Genomic DNA, 16,933 nt, shown 5'->3' on the forward strand with positions numbered 1-16,933 from the left:
ACGCAGCTATAAAGTCCCCGTGCGTTTCCCACGCACCCTCTTTCCCCGGCCACCACACCGTGAGTGTATAACTCACTGTCCTTCAACACCTTTAAAAAAGAAAAAAATATATATAAAAAACACAAAATACTAAAAATCTCAAAAATAATTACTCGTAAACGTCAAGCCGTATTTTAAAAAAAGGACAAAGTTATTTATTTATTTTTGTTTTGTTTTTAAAACACGAGGTTTCCATCTGACGCCAAATCTACACTGGACCCCATATGCTGCCGTAGATGTCATTTCTACCGACAACGTGTATTTGGAGAATAGCGTAAAAGTTTCAACCGACGCGCGTTTTGTCACCCGATTCAAGGACGCACTTTACGCACAGGCTCAGACGATCGTTTCAGCATTAGTTGTAACCCAGACAAACCCTAAGCTCAGCACCGAGACATGAACACAGCGACCGCGGGGAGTTACCCGATGGCTTCTCTCTATGTGGGCGACCTGCACCCTGACATCACGGAGGCGATGCTGTACGAGAAATTCAGCCCGGCCGGCCCGGTGCTCTCCATCCGGGTGTGTCGGGATATGATCACCCGGCGCTCGCTCGGCTATGCCTACGTCAACTTCCAGCAGCCTGCGGACGCGGAGACATGACAGACGGTCGTTTGTCCTCCACCCTTCCTGTGTGTGACTTAACATGTGTTGGTATAGAGCTGTCAGATAACGGGAATACTGTGTCATGCTTTGGGGTATATTCTAGGGACGCGCGAGGGGATTCGTAGCGCGCACGCGCTCCTTTTCTCTCGCTCTCTGCTGCAATACGCATTTGAGTTATCTGGTTTAATGAGAAAAGCTATATTTTTCTAATATTTGATATTGTGAGAGACTGTTTTTACAGATGCCTGTTAAAGCTATATTTTAGTGCATCTTTGCAGGGTGGATATGCAACATGGTATGAATGTGCCATGCACCCTATTGAGAGTCTGTAACAAAAACTTTTCCAGAAATTGCCCCTTTTTGAAATGCATACAGTATATTTACATTAATGCATTTTGTAAGCTTTTATGCAAAGTGACTTAAAGTGCATTCCGGTAAACATTATGTCTATAATGGAGGAATAAAAATAGAAATTTTGGGGTTTCATTATAGCATTTAGACTTCAACAACAACTATTCAAAGTTTATATGTTTTATGTTCTTACAGTATCAAGCAGACTCAATAGAAGTCAATAACCAGACATGAATTTGATCATTCCAGAACTGGATGACCCACATTAATAAAGTGGCCCACATTTATTGTTTTCATGCATTGGCTCTATGAAACACACTTTATGTACATCTATCCAAAATAGCGATATGAGCATTTGTGTGTTAACCCACGTGCTGCAACCTAGCATAACACATGCATGCCATTTAAAGTATCAGAAGAGGATATGCTATTGTTAAGCATCTTCAGCTTTCTTCACAATTCAAATCAGACACAAGGAATCAGTTTTGTGTTTCAGTTTTGCAGACTTGCTGCACTGTTTATCTTTCTTCTTAACATTTTTCTCTTTTTATTGCCACAAACAAGACTTTTTTGTATAGTAATAAGCCCAAATCATGCCATACAACATGAATGACTGTGATTTTAATGCACAGTTATTGCATCACAGCGGAAACCCAAGCAGGAGCAATATCATATCCAAATTAAAAAAAGGAAAATGTGAGGTCTGAAACCTTAAATGCTCTCGCTCTCTCCACAACACTTTAAACAAGTTCTTGACCAAATATGTTAAAAATTCTTACAGGCATTGTTTCTTTATTTAAAGCACTGTTATCAGACCTGCTTCTTACAAGAAGTCCAGAATGATATGCAGAAACATCCTCTAAAATGGTCAATAATTGCTCCCTAGCTGTCACTAATGTGGTACCCTTCAAAAATTACACTTTTGCACCTAAATTAGTACCTCACATTGGTACAAATGTACGCATATCTGTACATAAATGTTTCATATTAGAATCTTTTTAAAGGGTACTATTTTATCACAAATTTTCCTTCCATCGTTTTGTCTGCTTCTGCCCTCATTTACAGCCCAAAGGTTAAAAGGTCAGAGTTGAACTCGCTGACCTCTATTTAGGATTTTGGATCAGCAACTGGGTCAACATGTTTACATACGAGAGACAAAATTTCTATTTGTTAAGAATAGAAAGGTGTTTCAATGTGATCGAAATAAACAGACTTTAAATAGTAAAAAACATGGTTTTACATGATAGAGCAACGTGATGCATTTAATATTAACACAAATGGACTCATGTTAAAGCAAAGGAAAACAATATACAAAAGTGGTATATTGTGGGGCAGTTAAGCACCGTGTGGTCTTCAGCTTGTAACAGCTGCATTTGTAAACAGTTGCTGGTGCTGGTGAGTTTCAGCCACACACATTCCAGTGTATCAGCCCCATCAATGGACACAGAGACTTGAACACATGCTGCCTGCCAGCACATTGCTCACAGGACCCAACGCTGCTAAATATAGAGGCAATGAGGGCTGCCTGCATCGTGCCTGTCTTTTCTAAGAGGTGCATTGGAGAAATCAGCAGACAGGCAGGTTTTGGTGGTGCACTATGTTTCAGATCAATGTTTTTAAATCAAGCTGCAGAAGTTGTTGGGCTGGTATTGATGGCTCTTGGCAGCTTTTGCAGCTATAGATCAGGCATCTCCCAATCAATATTTTAGGTAAACTTTTATGCTACTTGATCATCTGGAAAAAGTTTCTTGCAACTGGTTATGTATGATGTACTGTGTTGGATGATAGTTTGTTTGTAACGGTGTCTCTCTGTATGTGTGATCACATTCGCCCTGAGCTCCACGTTCAATACAATCACACTACAAACTGCTGATGCCAGCAGACACGAGGCTGCTCCATTTTGTTCACCAGACATTTTTAGTGCTCAGTGTGTGCGTATGTGTGTAGGGGGAGGGATATGGAGTATGGAGAAAGAGAGGGGTCATAATGCATTACAATTACATCATAGTTTCATATGCCATCAATTTAATTATAAAGCATTGTGATAAAGTCAATGAGATGTCTTTGTGTCTGAAGGAGTTTTAAGGTTTGCTTTGCTAGGCCACACGAGTAATGATATTCAGCTTAATGCAATCCCTTTTTGATGTGTGTGTCCATCAGTTTTCTATTCTATATTAAAGGGATAGTTCACCCAAAAATGAAAATAATGTGATTAATGACTCACCCTCATGTCGTTCCAAACTCGTAAGAACTTCATCTTCGGAACACAGTTTAAGATTTTTTATATTTAGTCCGAGAGCTTGTTAACCCTTGAAAATCTACGTACGATATACTGTCCAGAAAGGTAATAAAAACATCATCAAAGTAGTCCATGTTACATTAGTGGGTCAGTGTTGAAGCATCGGAAATACATTTTGGTCCAAAAACAACAAACACTACGACCCCCCTCAGCATTGTCCTCTCTTCCGCGTCTGTGTTGAAGCACACGCGCGAAACTAAAGTCACGTGACTGCAGTATCTGGTGCGCCCCAGCTGTTTTTTTTTGTTTTGTTTTTGTGCGCCCGGGCTTCGTTTACAGTCTGAGGGAGACGAATGCTGTAAGTTTGAAAAAAACAACTTCACAAAATAACACGTCAGCCGCGTCACTGCAGTCACGTGACTTTAAGAGAAGACAATGCTGAATAAAATCGTAATTTTTGTTATTTTTGGACCAAAATGTATTTTCGATGCTTTAACCAATTCATTAATAACATTATTTTAATTTTTGTGTGAACTATCCCTTTAACATAAAATTAGTTTGTCAAAGGACTGGACATGTAAGACCCTGGACCACAAAAACAGTCTTAAGTTGCAATAGGCAACAATTCACTGTATTGGTCAAAATTATTAAATTTTCTTTTATGCCAAAAATCATTAGGATATAAAGCAAAGATCATGTTACATGAAGATATTTTTGTAAATTTCGTACCGTATATATATCAAAAATGTATTTCTCATTAGTAATATGTGTTGCTAAGGACAAATTAAAAGGTAATTTTCTCAAGATTTAGATTTTTTCAGATTCCAGATTTCCAAATAGTTGTATCTCGGTCAAATATGAATAAAACTTTTTTATTCAGCCTTTACGTGAAGTATAAATCTCAATGTCAAACATTTGACCCTTATGACTGGTTTTGTGGTCCAAGGTCACATATTACAAGGCTTGTCCTTTTTTTTTTAATAACTAGTAGGTTTTCGCAATTATTGCTTCGTCCCAATTTGCCTAGTTATACTACAGTAAAGTGATGCCCGGAGGAGAAGATTTGTACATCAGGTTAAAATAATCAATCACAATATGAGGTGTATGGTACAAAACACTCAACTTTTAAGGTATTTATTAGACAAGATAATTTGGCAAAAAGGCAGCATGTTAGGGACCTTGAGTTTTATTTGCATATACAAAAAAGCTCATCTTACTTCTGTGTTTGTGGTTCCAGCTGAGAGAGCTTTGGACACAATGAACTTTGATGTGGTCAAAGGAAAGCCAATCCGAATCATGTGGTCACAGAGAGATCCTTCACTCAGAAAATCCGGGGTCGGAAACGTCTTCATAAAAAATCTGGACAAATCGATCGACAACAAGGCCCTGTATGACACCTTCTCTGCTTTTGGAAACATCCTGTCCTGCAAGGTGAGGAGAAACTTTACTGATGCATTAAATAGTGTTTTTCAAATGTGTGTATCATAGTTTGTATTACATTGTTATACGAATTATCATTACTAGTTAGTAGAGCTGTCAAAAGTAAAATAAAAGTTTGTGTTTTTTATACAATATTTGTGTGTGTGTTGTGTGCAATTATTATGTATAAATACACACATACATATAAATTTAAGAATTGTTTTATTTTTCTGTGTATTTACATACAGTGTTGGGGGTAACATTACAAGCATAATGTGTATTACGTAATAATATTACATTAATATTACATTATGCACTCTATGCGTACATGCCTGTGTGGGAACAGTTTGAGTCAGAAATGGCAGGCCAGAGCTCGACATTTTTGTGATGAAATATGCAGTTTCTGAATGCAGAATTTTTCAGTCAAGGCCTGAAAGAGATCAAGCATCAGCCAAGAAAAAGTAACACAAAAGTAACTAAAAAGTAATGTAAGCATTTCTTTCCATGAAAAGTAACTAAGTCAGTGGTTCTTAAACTGGGGTCCGGGGCCCCCAGGGGGGCCGCGAGATGGTCCCAGGGGGGGTCCAAGTTTTATGACATTTTATAAAATACATTAATTTATCATGAATTCTGTGAAATTAAACCTAAAAAAATAAGGCAGCACTACTTTGTATAATTTAATGTTTTGTTTAATTAAAATGTGAAGTTTTAGAACTGTTTTTTGTCATACATTTTCTTTGGGGGGGCACGAAGAAATGCACCGTACACAAAGGGGGCCGCACCCTGAAAAAAATTGAGAACTAGTACTAGTGTTAATTTTAAATGTAAATTGCTAAATTGCCAATCCCCAAGTTGTTGGTAAATCATCTTGTTTGTATATTAAAAAAAATGTCACTGCAATCTCGAGGCAGTCAGTACATATTATATGAAGTGGCTAATTTGTAATATTTTGTACAAACCACATTTGTACATTTTTGTATGATTTGCTTGCTTTGCTGTGATGTTGGGGTTAGGGGCGGAGTTAGGAGTGGGGTTTCATTATTGTTTTTTAATTCGATGATTTTTGTACGGTTCGCTTTGTACAAATTCATACAAATTAGCCAACAATTAGCCAATTCCTGTAAGATCAGGCTGTTTTAACCATAGATGCTGGAATGATGTTAATATATAAATAAATAAAATCCTTACTTATGTCCAATTTCTGCACCAATAGTTTCAATAAACTGAATAACAAGAATATAGTTTGCACACAGTGTTTTCAACCCTCCTTAAACAAAAAAACAACAGTTCTCCGATTACTTGAATTAATGTTGCCTTTATGGTCGCCCATATAAAAAAAATGTCACAGTTACAGTTATTTCTGCAGAGTAGGCTGAGGTGTAGGAGAGTATATTATATACATTGACAAAGATTACAAACATTACCTTTAAGAAATAGATCTATGTATTTTGTATACTAATAATATCCGAGTTCAAACCAAAGCTCCAGTCTTATGATTTTTTTGTAGTTTTGTAGTACGTCAAACAACATCGTGTGTCTCTTCTAGTAATTTGCTGTGTAAGGAAAGACTTTCTTACAGAGGTTCTGTAATCTGATTCTTCCTGCAAACTTAACCCGATGTTTGATGAACAGGTGGTGTGTGATGAGAACGGATCTAAGGGCTACGCCTTTGTGCATTTTGAAACTCAGGACGCTGCCGACCGCGCCATTGAGAAGATGAACGGCATGCTGCTGAACGACCGCAAGGTGTGAGTGTCTGAACAGAGTCATGTGACAGGAAAGATGTTGTATAATGTTGATTATGTAAGGAATAATTGACGACGGGCCACCGAATTATAAGAAAATAATGCACACCAAGGTGGCAACGCTTCGCGTCGTGCCGTTACACCGCAGGTGTGCATTATTTTCAAACAATTCAAAGGACCGGAGTCAATTATTCCGCTTATACCACGGTTACCACAAACATCGCTCTGGTGCCTATTTTTAAGACATTTGAAAAGATAGGTGTGCGGTTTACAGAAAAATAATCAACACCCATAGAACATTTCTCAGCCAATCAGAATGCAGCATTCAACAGACCCGTGGTATAAGCACAAACAATAATGTCATTTGGTACCATTTCAATTTGTATCTAATTTATTAAAAAAACACAGATAAACCACTTACAATAGAATTGAATTGAGTCAGATTGTTTAATTTAACCACTAGATATAAATTATGTGTCTATGTCCAGTTTTCTGTATGATTAAATGGATAGTTCACCCAAAAATGAACATTTTAAGTTGTTCCAAACCTGTATAAAGTCTGCTGAATACAAATTCATATTTTTTTGAAAAATGTATATAACCAAACAGGTCTGGGGCACCATTGACTTCCATAGTATTCATTTATCCTAGTATGTAAGTCAATGGTGCCCCAGAAAAAAATATGTTTGGGTGAACCATCCCTTTAAACTACACAACCTTGTTTAAAGTTAGACAACATACACTAAAGATCTTTAAAATAGTTCAAAACACACAGTGTAGTTCAACACGCAAATGCAGACAACTTAATAAGTATCTGTTTGAGAGGTACAAAAGACATCTGTTGATTTTTATCCATCAAAACTCAATGCATCTGTGTTCGTAAGGCATTTTCTTTCTTTCTGCAGCTGTTTTGCGTCTACAGTTACCTTGCAGCTGTTGGTCCGATATTTCATTTCTGCATCAGTTACGTTGATCAATGTCTCATCACTGTTTGTAGGTTTGTGGGGCGTTTCAAATCCAGGAAAGAGAGGGAAGCGGAGATGGGAGCCAAAGCCAAAGAGTTCACCAATGTTTACATCAAGAACTTCGGAGACGACATGGATGATCAAAGGCTAAAGGAGCTCTTTGATAAATATGGTGGGTTTGAGATTATAAAGGGGGTTTATGAGGACTGTTGACTCGTACAGGTTTGATTATATGTAGTAATAATGTTCATTTTAGGTATTATATATTTTAAAAAATATATAAGGTTGTTTTTTGTTTGTACCTGCAGGTAAAACGTTGAGCGTAAAGGTCATGACTGACCCCACAGGGAAATCGCGCGGATTTGGCTTTGTGAGTTACGAGAAGCACGAGGATGCTAACAAGGTACAGTGAAGACAAAGCTTTAGTTGGTGTCTGGAAAATGATCCTAACTCTATTAAAAATTGGATTTTCTATTTGAATGTGAAAATTTTAAGTTTAAAAAAGGTGTTACCAATGTAAGTAATTTAAAAAGTTTTTTCACCCTAAAGTGCCACCATGGCTGGATTTAGACTGCAGATATTGATGCCTAATTTCGATTTGTTGACCAGTTTTTTACCTTTTCATCTTTTAACAGCGAATCTTATCCGTTATCACCATTCACATTAAATACTTGATGAAACAATTTAAAATAATTTTCCTGGGAAAACTGACCCAAAAGCTCAAATTATAAATCATTTTTATAAGCTTACCATTGTGAATTAGGGGTGGGTATTACTAGCCTGGTCCAACCAGACTCTCGTACATTAAATGAAAATTAAGCGGAAGCACATAGGAGGGCGGAGCCAGGTTATGGTATTACTACTCATTAAGCATGTGAGCATTTTTGCCGCTTTATTGGCCTTAAATACACATATGAGTCAAAAAGTATCCTAAAACGACGATTTGGGTCTTAAAGGTGCAGTGTGTAATTTTTTAACTGATCTCTTGACAGAAATGCAAAATAATATACAAAACTATATTATCAGGGGTGTATAAAGACATTTTTTAATGAACCGTTATGTTTTTATTACTTTAGAATGAGACGTTTTTATCTACATACAACGAAGGTCCCCTTACATGGAAGTCGCCATTTTGTGCTGCCATATTTCTACAGCAGCCCTTAACGGACAAAGTTTTTTTACTAGGATGTCTCCGTCAAATACATGTTTTTCCGGTGGCGGCTACTGTAGCTTCTCTATGCGTTTCAAAATTGAGGGGTGAGCAGTGGACTGAGCTGTTGGTTGCAATTCGCAACCTCACCACTAGATGTTGCTAAAATGTACACACTGCACCTTTAAGAGAAAGTAAAGAGTTGAAAAATAAGCAAACGCACGTGTAACAGTAAATTGGATCCGGAGTGACTTTGGTCTTAAAAACCTTATTAGAAGAAAAAGAAAACTATGCCGTGAAACATATCGTTATAATGATATAAAATAAATCCTGTCGTGAGATAGGCCCAGGTAATGAATGAGACAAACACTTTTAAACATTGATATTATGAAAAGCACAGACATGTCACTTAAGTTTGATATTTTTGGTCTAAAAACTAAACTTATTTTCTTGGGTCGTTTTGCTCATCAAGAAAAAGCATCTTAATTTAATAATCTTTAGATATTTTTACTGAAAATACTAAGAATTTTTTCTTGAAAATTATTTTTGATAATGTAAAGAACATTCTGTGAACCTTATCTTTAATATTAACTAAGCAAGACTTTGATAAAACTTTAATGCTCATAATTATTTAGCCTTGATTTCACAGATAGAGTCACATTTATTTGATATAATATCAGCCTATCAGCAATGGGAAAAGAATGATAAATGAGTTGTGATGGTGTTTTTGTTTCAGGCTGTGGAGGAAATGAACGGCGCGGAGCTGAACGGTAAAACCGTGTTCGTCGGTCGGGCTCAGAAAAAGATGGAGAGACAAGCAGAGCTCAAGAGGAAGTTTGAACAACTAAAACAGGAAAGAATCAGCAGATATCAGGTACACGAGCAGATGCGTCTATCTGTTTGTCTGCATGCTGTCTTTATAAAGAGCACGATTGTAAGCATTTGTGTTCACAGGGTGTAAACCTGTATATCAAGAATCTCGACGACACCATCGATGATGAAAAACTTCGCAAAGAGTTCTCGCCTTTCGGCTCCATTACCAGTGCCAAGGTGGGTTAAAGGTCTTTGTAATATCTCTTCATACTGTTATGAGGAAGGTGATTTCGACGGTGTTTATCTTGTTGTAGGTGATGCTGGAGGACGGCAGATCCAAAGGTTTCGGCTTTGTGTGTTTTTCCTCACCCGAGGAGGCCACCAAGGCGGTGACGGAGATGAACGGACGTATCGTGGGCTCCAAACCGCTGTATGTGGCCCTGGCACAACGTAAAGAGGAACGTAAAGCTCATCTCACTAACCAGTACATGCAGCGTATCGCTGGTATGAGAGCCATGCCAGCCAATGCCATCATCAACCAGTTTCAGCCTGCCAGCGGATACTTTATGCCAGCTGTGCCCCAGGTAGGATCTGTAGAGTATCTGGGCTTGACAGTTCATTTATGCTTATTTTTTGAATCCCTACTGAAAAGACCAGTTAAAGTTAGCCTAAGCTGGTTTTAGCTGGTCTCCCAGCCTGGTTTTAACTGGTTAGGCTGGTGTAGCAGGCTGGTTTTAGAGGGGTTTTGGCCTCTTTTTAGTTGGTCACGCTATGACACCAGCTTAACCAGGCTGGGAGGTCCATCTTAAACCAGCTAAGACCAGCCAATCAGCTTCCAGCCTGGTCAAAAGCTAAAACCAGGCTTGGATACTTGGGGCCTGTGATCAGGCCATTTTCATCATACTCAAAACCGAGTATTTTCACAAACTAATTCTAAATTTACCTGGCTAACCAACTAATCCAGCTTCATGGTGTAGGCCCCAGGTAAAACCAGCCAATCAGTTTAGGCTGGTTTTAGCTGGTCTTTTTAGTAGGGAATGAATCACTGCTTACCTAAAACGGTTAGGAAATAATATAATGCTTTAGTGGTCCTGTAGTTCAGTCGGTGCATTAATAGCACAAATGTCACGCGGGTTCAACACAAATACAGATAAAAATGTACCAGGAAAGCAAGTCGTTTTGGATTAAATCGTCTGCCAAATGCATGCATGCAAATAATGATCTCTGTAATGAATTATTAATGAATTATCTTTCAAACGCATCCCAGGCCCAGAACAGAACAACGTACTACGCACCGAATCAGCTCAACCAGATGCGTCCAAATCCTCGCTGGCAGCAGCAAGGTGGCAGAGGTCAGGGTGGGTTTCAGGGAATGCCCGGCTCCTTGCGTCAACCAGGCCCTCGTGCCAACTTACGGCATCTGGCACCCAACGCCTCCACCCAAGGCCCACGTGGAATCCCTACAGGTGCACAGAGAGTGGGTGAGAAAACCCACCCATTAACAATATGATACTAGTGTCACCACACCTGTTAAGTCTTAGTATGCTCCTGTTGCATAAAACCATGTGTTTAATTCCCAGGGAAAGTAAATACTTTTAAATGAACACATGTACACTGTTACCTACATAAAAACAGAACATTCTGTGAAAATAAATCCTTGATATCTTTAATATTGACTGAGTAAGATCATGTCAAAGATTGAAATCCAACTTAGATTATGATTAGATCATAAAACTTTAACCTGGATTTCACAGACAGGATCACATAGTGACCTAGTTAGTAATATTGCAGAAACATCTCTTTTTCAATTTTGTGTTTTAAAATCTGACTTTTTCCATGTTTAAGTGCTATAATTGGGTCCCCAGTGCTTGTTTCAACCTAGAAAATGTGAAAAAGATTAACCCAGTAACTTAGTTTTGGTTACCGTTCTCCGCAAGCATATGAAAAAATAGGTAATTGAAATTTGGCTCCCCTTGTGATGTCAGAAGGGGATAACACCTCCTCTTAATCTGCACTATTCAACCACGGTACTGCCATTTAGTGCAGAGATCAGCTCATTTGCATTTAAAAGGACACGCACATTTTTGCTTAAACCTCAATTTTAACATGTTATAATGAATTATTTATATGGTATTTTGAGCTAGAATTTCACACACTGCAAAAAATGATTTTCAAGAAAAAATGTGTTAGTATTTTTGTCTTGTTTTCAGTAAAAATATCAAAAAATTATTAAATTAGGATGCTTTTTCTTGATGAGCAAAACGACCCAAGAAAATAAGTCTTTTTAATAGTTTTTAGACCAAAAATATCAAATTTAAGTGATTTTGTGCGTAAAACAAGCAAAAAAATATGCCAATGGGGTAAGCAAAAAAATCTTGAACATTTTTCTTAATCACTAAATTCAAGAAAAATTAGCTTACCCCAAAGGCAGATTTTTCTGGGTATACACTTAAATTTGATATTTTTGGTCTAAAAACAAGACTTATTTTCTTGGGTCGTTTTGCTGATCAAGAAAAAGCATCTTAATTTAAGAATTTTTTGATGTTTTTACTAGGGTGGCCATTCGTGCCAGTTCCGCCGGACACGTCCCAAACATGTTTTCGGGTTCGTTCTCCGGAAGTCGGGTTGCTCGACCGCAAACGTCATCGAGGTTCTCACATTTCAGTTGAAATACATTAGAAAATTAAGATTCATTTGTTTGAAGAGATATAATCATTGTAGTTTCATTGTTACCTTGAAATGTAACGGTTGCTTTTCTGAAATTAAACATGAAATATTAAACCTTGATGACGAATGCGTTCGACCAACACGACTTCCGGAGAACGAACCCGAAAACATGTTCGGGACGTGTCCGGCGGAACTGGCACGAATGGCCATCCTAGTTTTTACTGAAAACAAGAAAAAAAATACTAAGAATTTTTTTCTTGAAAATAATTTTTTGCAGTGTGGGGACACCAAAGATTTACAGTATTTGACATCTTAAAAAAGTCTTGTGAAATGTCCCCTTTAATATCTTGTTAGCCTTTTAATGCATTCTTTGATATTGAATCCCACTGTCCTGTATGCTCATCTGCTCATTCATCTTTTTATCACCTAGTTGGCACCGGCCAACCTATGGGTCCCCGCCCGGCAATGGGGGTGACGGCCCCACGTGCCATGCCCCCGTACAAGTACGCCACTGCAATACGAAACACTCAGCCTCAGGTAGTGCAGCAAATTACACTGCAACAGGTAATACAATCACTCAGTTATGTTTGGATAGATTTAGATAATTAATAGGATAAAAGTTTAGTGTGGGGTAAAAATACGATTAGAAATAACTTATAAGTGTTGTGAAATATATTTTCCAGGCTCAACCTGCTGTCCATGTTCAGGGTCAAGAGCCTCTCACTGCTTCAATGTTAGCCGCCGCTCCTCCTCAGGAACAGAAACAGATGCTTGGTAAGACGAGGAGGCCATTCATACACTTTCTGGGACATTTTTGGGCATGTTTTAATGCATATAGGGGCAGTTTCCCAAACAGGGTTTAGATTAATCCAGGACTAGGCCTTAGTTAGATTAGGACATTTAAGTCGTTTTACAAAAAACAATACTGGTGTGTGCATCTTGAGACAAAATTGTGTCACTGATATATGTCAAGATATATCAGGGTAAAGTGTTTATAAATTAAGGCAGCTCAAACATGCATTTTAGTGTGAGACTAGGATAAGCCCCGTCTGGAAAACCGCCCTATAAAATTTGTGAGTCATTGTTTTGACATAAAACGTTTTGCTGTTACAATCTGTATTTGTTTATTTCGTGGTTGTGTTGTCTTTCAGGTGAGCGACTGTTTCCTCTCATTCAGGCGATGCATCCCAGTCTAGCCGGGAAGATCACAGGAATGCTGCTTGAGATCGACAACTCCGAGCTTTTGCATATGCTGGAATCCCACGAGTCTCTGCGCTCCAAGGTGACAGGGCTTAACTGTGATAACAAACGCTCTCTCTTACTTGTTTTATCTGAAGTAATCTGGAAATACAGTGCTTAACAAATTTATTAAACCATCACCCAGGGTTTGTGTCACAGCTGCCCTAAATTAAAACACCATTAACACAGCGCTTTGGTTCCAGAAAATTTTCGTAAAATTGGCAGAGGCACTTTTGTGTGAATGCAAACAGTTCCCATAAATGTTCTGGGATCGCTCCCGTAAAGAGGACCTTTGCCGTAACATTTACAGAACACATCCTGTGTGCACAAGAGGCAGAAACAATGCATGACAGAACAGCGCATCACATGCTCTTTATGATCTTGACGTAAACTAAAATGCACGCACATGGTTTTTCGAGAGAGAAATCACGGATAATTAGCAAACTTCAGATGCTGTGGAAAAACGTTGCAAGTGCTGGACCTAAAATACGTCCTGTGTCTTTACGGGATCTTTACGGTATATGCGCGAATGCACGCACAGATTCCGTAAAATCATTGGCAGTGTGAATGAACCAAAAATCAAACGATCCCGGGCGCATTTTTCATGTATTTTCCGTAATCTCTATTGCTAAAATATAGGCTAATTATTCTTATCAATTAATTATCAAAATTACTGTTTTACAAGAAAGGCAGAAAAACAGTAAAGCACTGTATGTTGTTTTTATTCAGATGCTCATTTACGGTTATTTACTTGCATTCCTTAATAGAAAAATACGTTTTAAAGGTGCATTGTGTAACTTTTAGGAGGATCTCTTGACAGAAATGCAATATAATTTACATAACTATATTATCGGTGGTGTATAAAGACCTTACATAATGAACTGTATTGTTTTTATTACCTTAGATCGAGACGTTTTTATCTACTTACATCGCAGGTCCCCTTACAGTTCTGCCTAGAGGGGGTACAGCTACTGCCAAATCTCGCAAGATGTTGGGTTTAAGGGCGGTTTCCCGGACAGGGATTAGACTAGTCCTAGACTAAAAAATGTTTAAGAGCTGTCTAAACTGAAAACAACTTGCACTGACATATCTTAAAATACACCAGTACCCTTTGTTTTGCCTCAAAATGCACACATGTAATTTTTTAGTAAGGCATGCTTGTTAAAATTGGTTATATTTCCTAATTAACCCATTTGTGCCTGAAACTCTAAGGGGCGGTTTCCCGGACAGGGATTTGCTTAAACCAGGACTAGGCCTTAGTTTAACTCATTTGCGCCTGATGCTGTGCGCATCGGTGGTAGATGTAATGTTCGGCGCGCGCAGCATCAGGCGCAAATGGGTTAAACTAAGGCCTAGTCCTGGCTTAAGCTAATCCCTGTCCGGGAAACCGCCCCTTAGAGTCTGGGGATAGCATTAGGATAAAAACAGCAAGATTTTGTCCATAGCTGGATACCTTCTAGCCACAACCTCCCCTTATGGCATTTTGCGCCGTCATGATTCTAAAGTAGCCCTAAACGGACAAACTGCTCTACAGAGTGCGCTTCATCACTACGTTGTCTCAATCAATGACATGTTTGTACTGTGACGGCTACCGTAGCTTCTCTGTGCGTTTCGAAAAGGAGGGTTGAACTGTGGACTAAGTCGTTGGTTGCAGTTCATAGTCTTACCCATAGACGCTAAAAACACAGTGGACCTTTAATGGTTAAATGTTACACTTAATTTATTTCTGACTTCTGAGAGAACATGAATGTGCCGCCTCGAGTTTGGATGTAAATGAAGTCAATTTTATCTTCAACACTTTGAAAATGACGAAACATTGAGAACTCTCTGATAAAGAAATAGACAGATGCTCTAAAAGACTTTGGTCTGGTGACTCTTTTTCTTGTTTCAGGTTGAAGAGGCTGTCGCTGTGCTTCAGGCCCATCAGGCCAAGAAAGACGCCACACAGAAAGTAGGAGTCAATACCGTGACTGCAGCCGCAACATCCTGACAAGTAACTATTACTGTTTTTATCATGATCATTATAATCATCATCACGCTTGTTGTTTGATTTTGGTATTAGATTTTTATATCTTCATATGATACTTTTGTAATGTATCACATAATGACATCATGTGTATTGTTGTTCTGCAGGTAAAGGTGTAAACCTGAAGAGAGATCATAACCCTGTGTGGTGTTGTCTGGTGGCATCCAATATCACAAAAACAAAATCTAAAAAAAAAGAGAAAAAGACAAAAATATACTTGAACATAAAGAGTCTAATTTTAATGCAGGGCTTATATTTTTAACTCTGTAATGATTTTTATCACCGATACCTAAAGTTATTTCAAAGGAGGCTGTTTTGTGGGAGAAGAGCTTATAAAGTATATTGTGGCCAGGACATTTTCTATGAGGTTAAATGAAACTTTGTGAGCTGCTTTGATTGGACCTCATTTGTCCCATGACAATAACCTGAGTGGTGTGGCACTCTGAATAAAAGGATGGCTATTTAAATTTATATGAAGTTCTCCTTTTCTTTTTTTGCTTGTCTTATTAAGATGAATAAATATTATTGTGAAAACAGCAATAAACTTGATAATAATCAATTAAATTTGATAATAAACCAAATACAGTAGGAATCAAATGGTAAGGAACTAATAGAGAGCAAAAATATGAATTTCACATGAGCAAAAACACGTTATCAGATGTTTAATGTGGACCCCATGTAAAATCCTATTTGAAACCCATGTTAAACTTCATGTTTATATGTTAGTATTACTGTCTAATACAGGGTTCCAACACCTAGTTAACTTCAAATTCAAGGACCTTATAAGGATTTTCCAGGTCAAATACCCTCAAATTAAATGTGGGGGCACATTTCAAGTCAGAGCAAGGTTACATTGTGTTACCTTTTAAGATACATTGTTACAGTTCCCTTTTGAGGGAACTTGCGCTGCGTCATTGCGGTGACACTTTGGGGACACCTCCAGGGGTAAGTGCGTTTGAATGTGTATATCAAATTCAACCAATGGTGAGGCTTAACGACAAAGACAGGGTGACACGGGAGCCAGGAAGTATATCACTATCTGAAATATTGCCAAAGACATGGACGCAGGAAGTATGGCAAGGAAGACACAGCGTCTCGTTCCCTTCTCAGGGAACAACAGTTACATACGTAACCCGAGATGTTTTCATGTGTCAAACACAATTATGCAAAAAAAAAAAAAAAAAAACATTTTGGTATGAATCACCATTCGCATACAGAAGATATAAGCATTTAAAACAAACAGTTTAGCACATGTGCTTAAAAAGTCTAGAATTTTTATGATATTATCCTACACAGGCAATAATATGGATTTTTTTCCTGAAAAACATTCAAGGATTTCAAGGACCCGTGGGAACCCTGTAATAGTAGATAGTCTTAATTAGATTAAGCCATTAAAATCTAAATGAACAGCAATATGTAAAAAATAATAATATGATCTCAGTCATACAGCTACATTATTAACCCGGGTCTGAATGATGAACACATATTGGGCTGTACACTATACAATTATTATAGCCTGGAATAAATTCACAATAGCAATGTTGAAATTTGTATAAAATTATAATAAAACTAGTAGTAGTTAAATTTATCTTTTATTTATTGTATGAATATAATCATAGGTACTCAACATACGAGTGTAAGGCAGATCAAATTTGTTATTTTTGTGGCAAAACG

General features: G+C 37.9%; 1 protein-coding gene across 2 annotated transcripts; it reads left to right on the plus strand.

Annotated features, from left to right (window-relative positions):
- The first annotated feature begins 21 nt into the window (after nt 1-21).
- Nucleotides 22-15,730, plus strand: pabpc4 (poly(A) binding protein, cytoplasmic 4 (inducible form)). 2 transcript variants are annotated; one of them, XM_073869745.1, is made up of 14 exons: nt 22-633; nt 4,475-4,666; nt 6,287-6,402; nt 7,397-7,536; nt 7,673-7,767; nt 9,251-9,388; nt 9,469-9,564; nt 9,642-9,911; nt 10,595-10,808; nt 12,425-12,558; nt 12,678-12,768; nt 13,146-13,276; nt 15,125-15,226; nt 15,367-15,730. In XM_073869745.1, the coding sequence occupies exons 1-13, from the start codon at nt 436-438 to the stop codon at nt 15,221-15,223; spliced, it is 1,914 nt and encodes a 637-aa protein (XP_073725846.1). In that variant the 5' UTR covers nt 22-435; the 3' UTR covers nt 15,224-15,226; nt 15,367-15,730. The 2 variants fall into 2 exon arrangements, with proteins under 2 accessions (XP_073725846.1, XP_073725847.1); XM_073869746.1 differs by having other exon boundaries at nt 10,595-10,793.
- Nucleotides 15,731-16,933: the final 1,203 nt, after the last annotated feature.

The sequence above is a fragment of the Misgurnus anguillicaudatus genome, chromosome 7 (genome assembly GCF_027580225.2).
Source record: "Misgurnus anguillicaudatus chromosome 7, ASM2758022v2, whole genome shotgun sequence".
NCBI classification, from domain to species: Eukaryota; Metazoa; Chordata; class Actinopteri; order Cypriniformes; family Cobitidae; genus Misgurnus; species Misgurnus anguillicaudatus.

Bases quoted from the DNA above. Each gene is read 5' to 3' on its own strand.
- pabpc4 (XM_073869745.1), top strand. From the start codon at position 436: ATGAACACAGCGACCGCGGGGAGTTACCCGATGGCTTCTCTCTATGTG. The intron at 7,537-7,672 runs GTGGGTTTGAGA...TTGTACCTGCAG, and splicing joins GGAGCTCTTTGATAAATATG to GTAAAACGTTGAGCGTAAAG. The intron at 12,769-13,145 runs GTAAGACGAGGA...GTTGTCTTTCAG, and splicing joins GGAACAGAAACAGATGCTTG to GTGAGCGACTGTTTCCTCTC.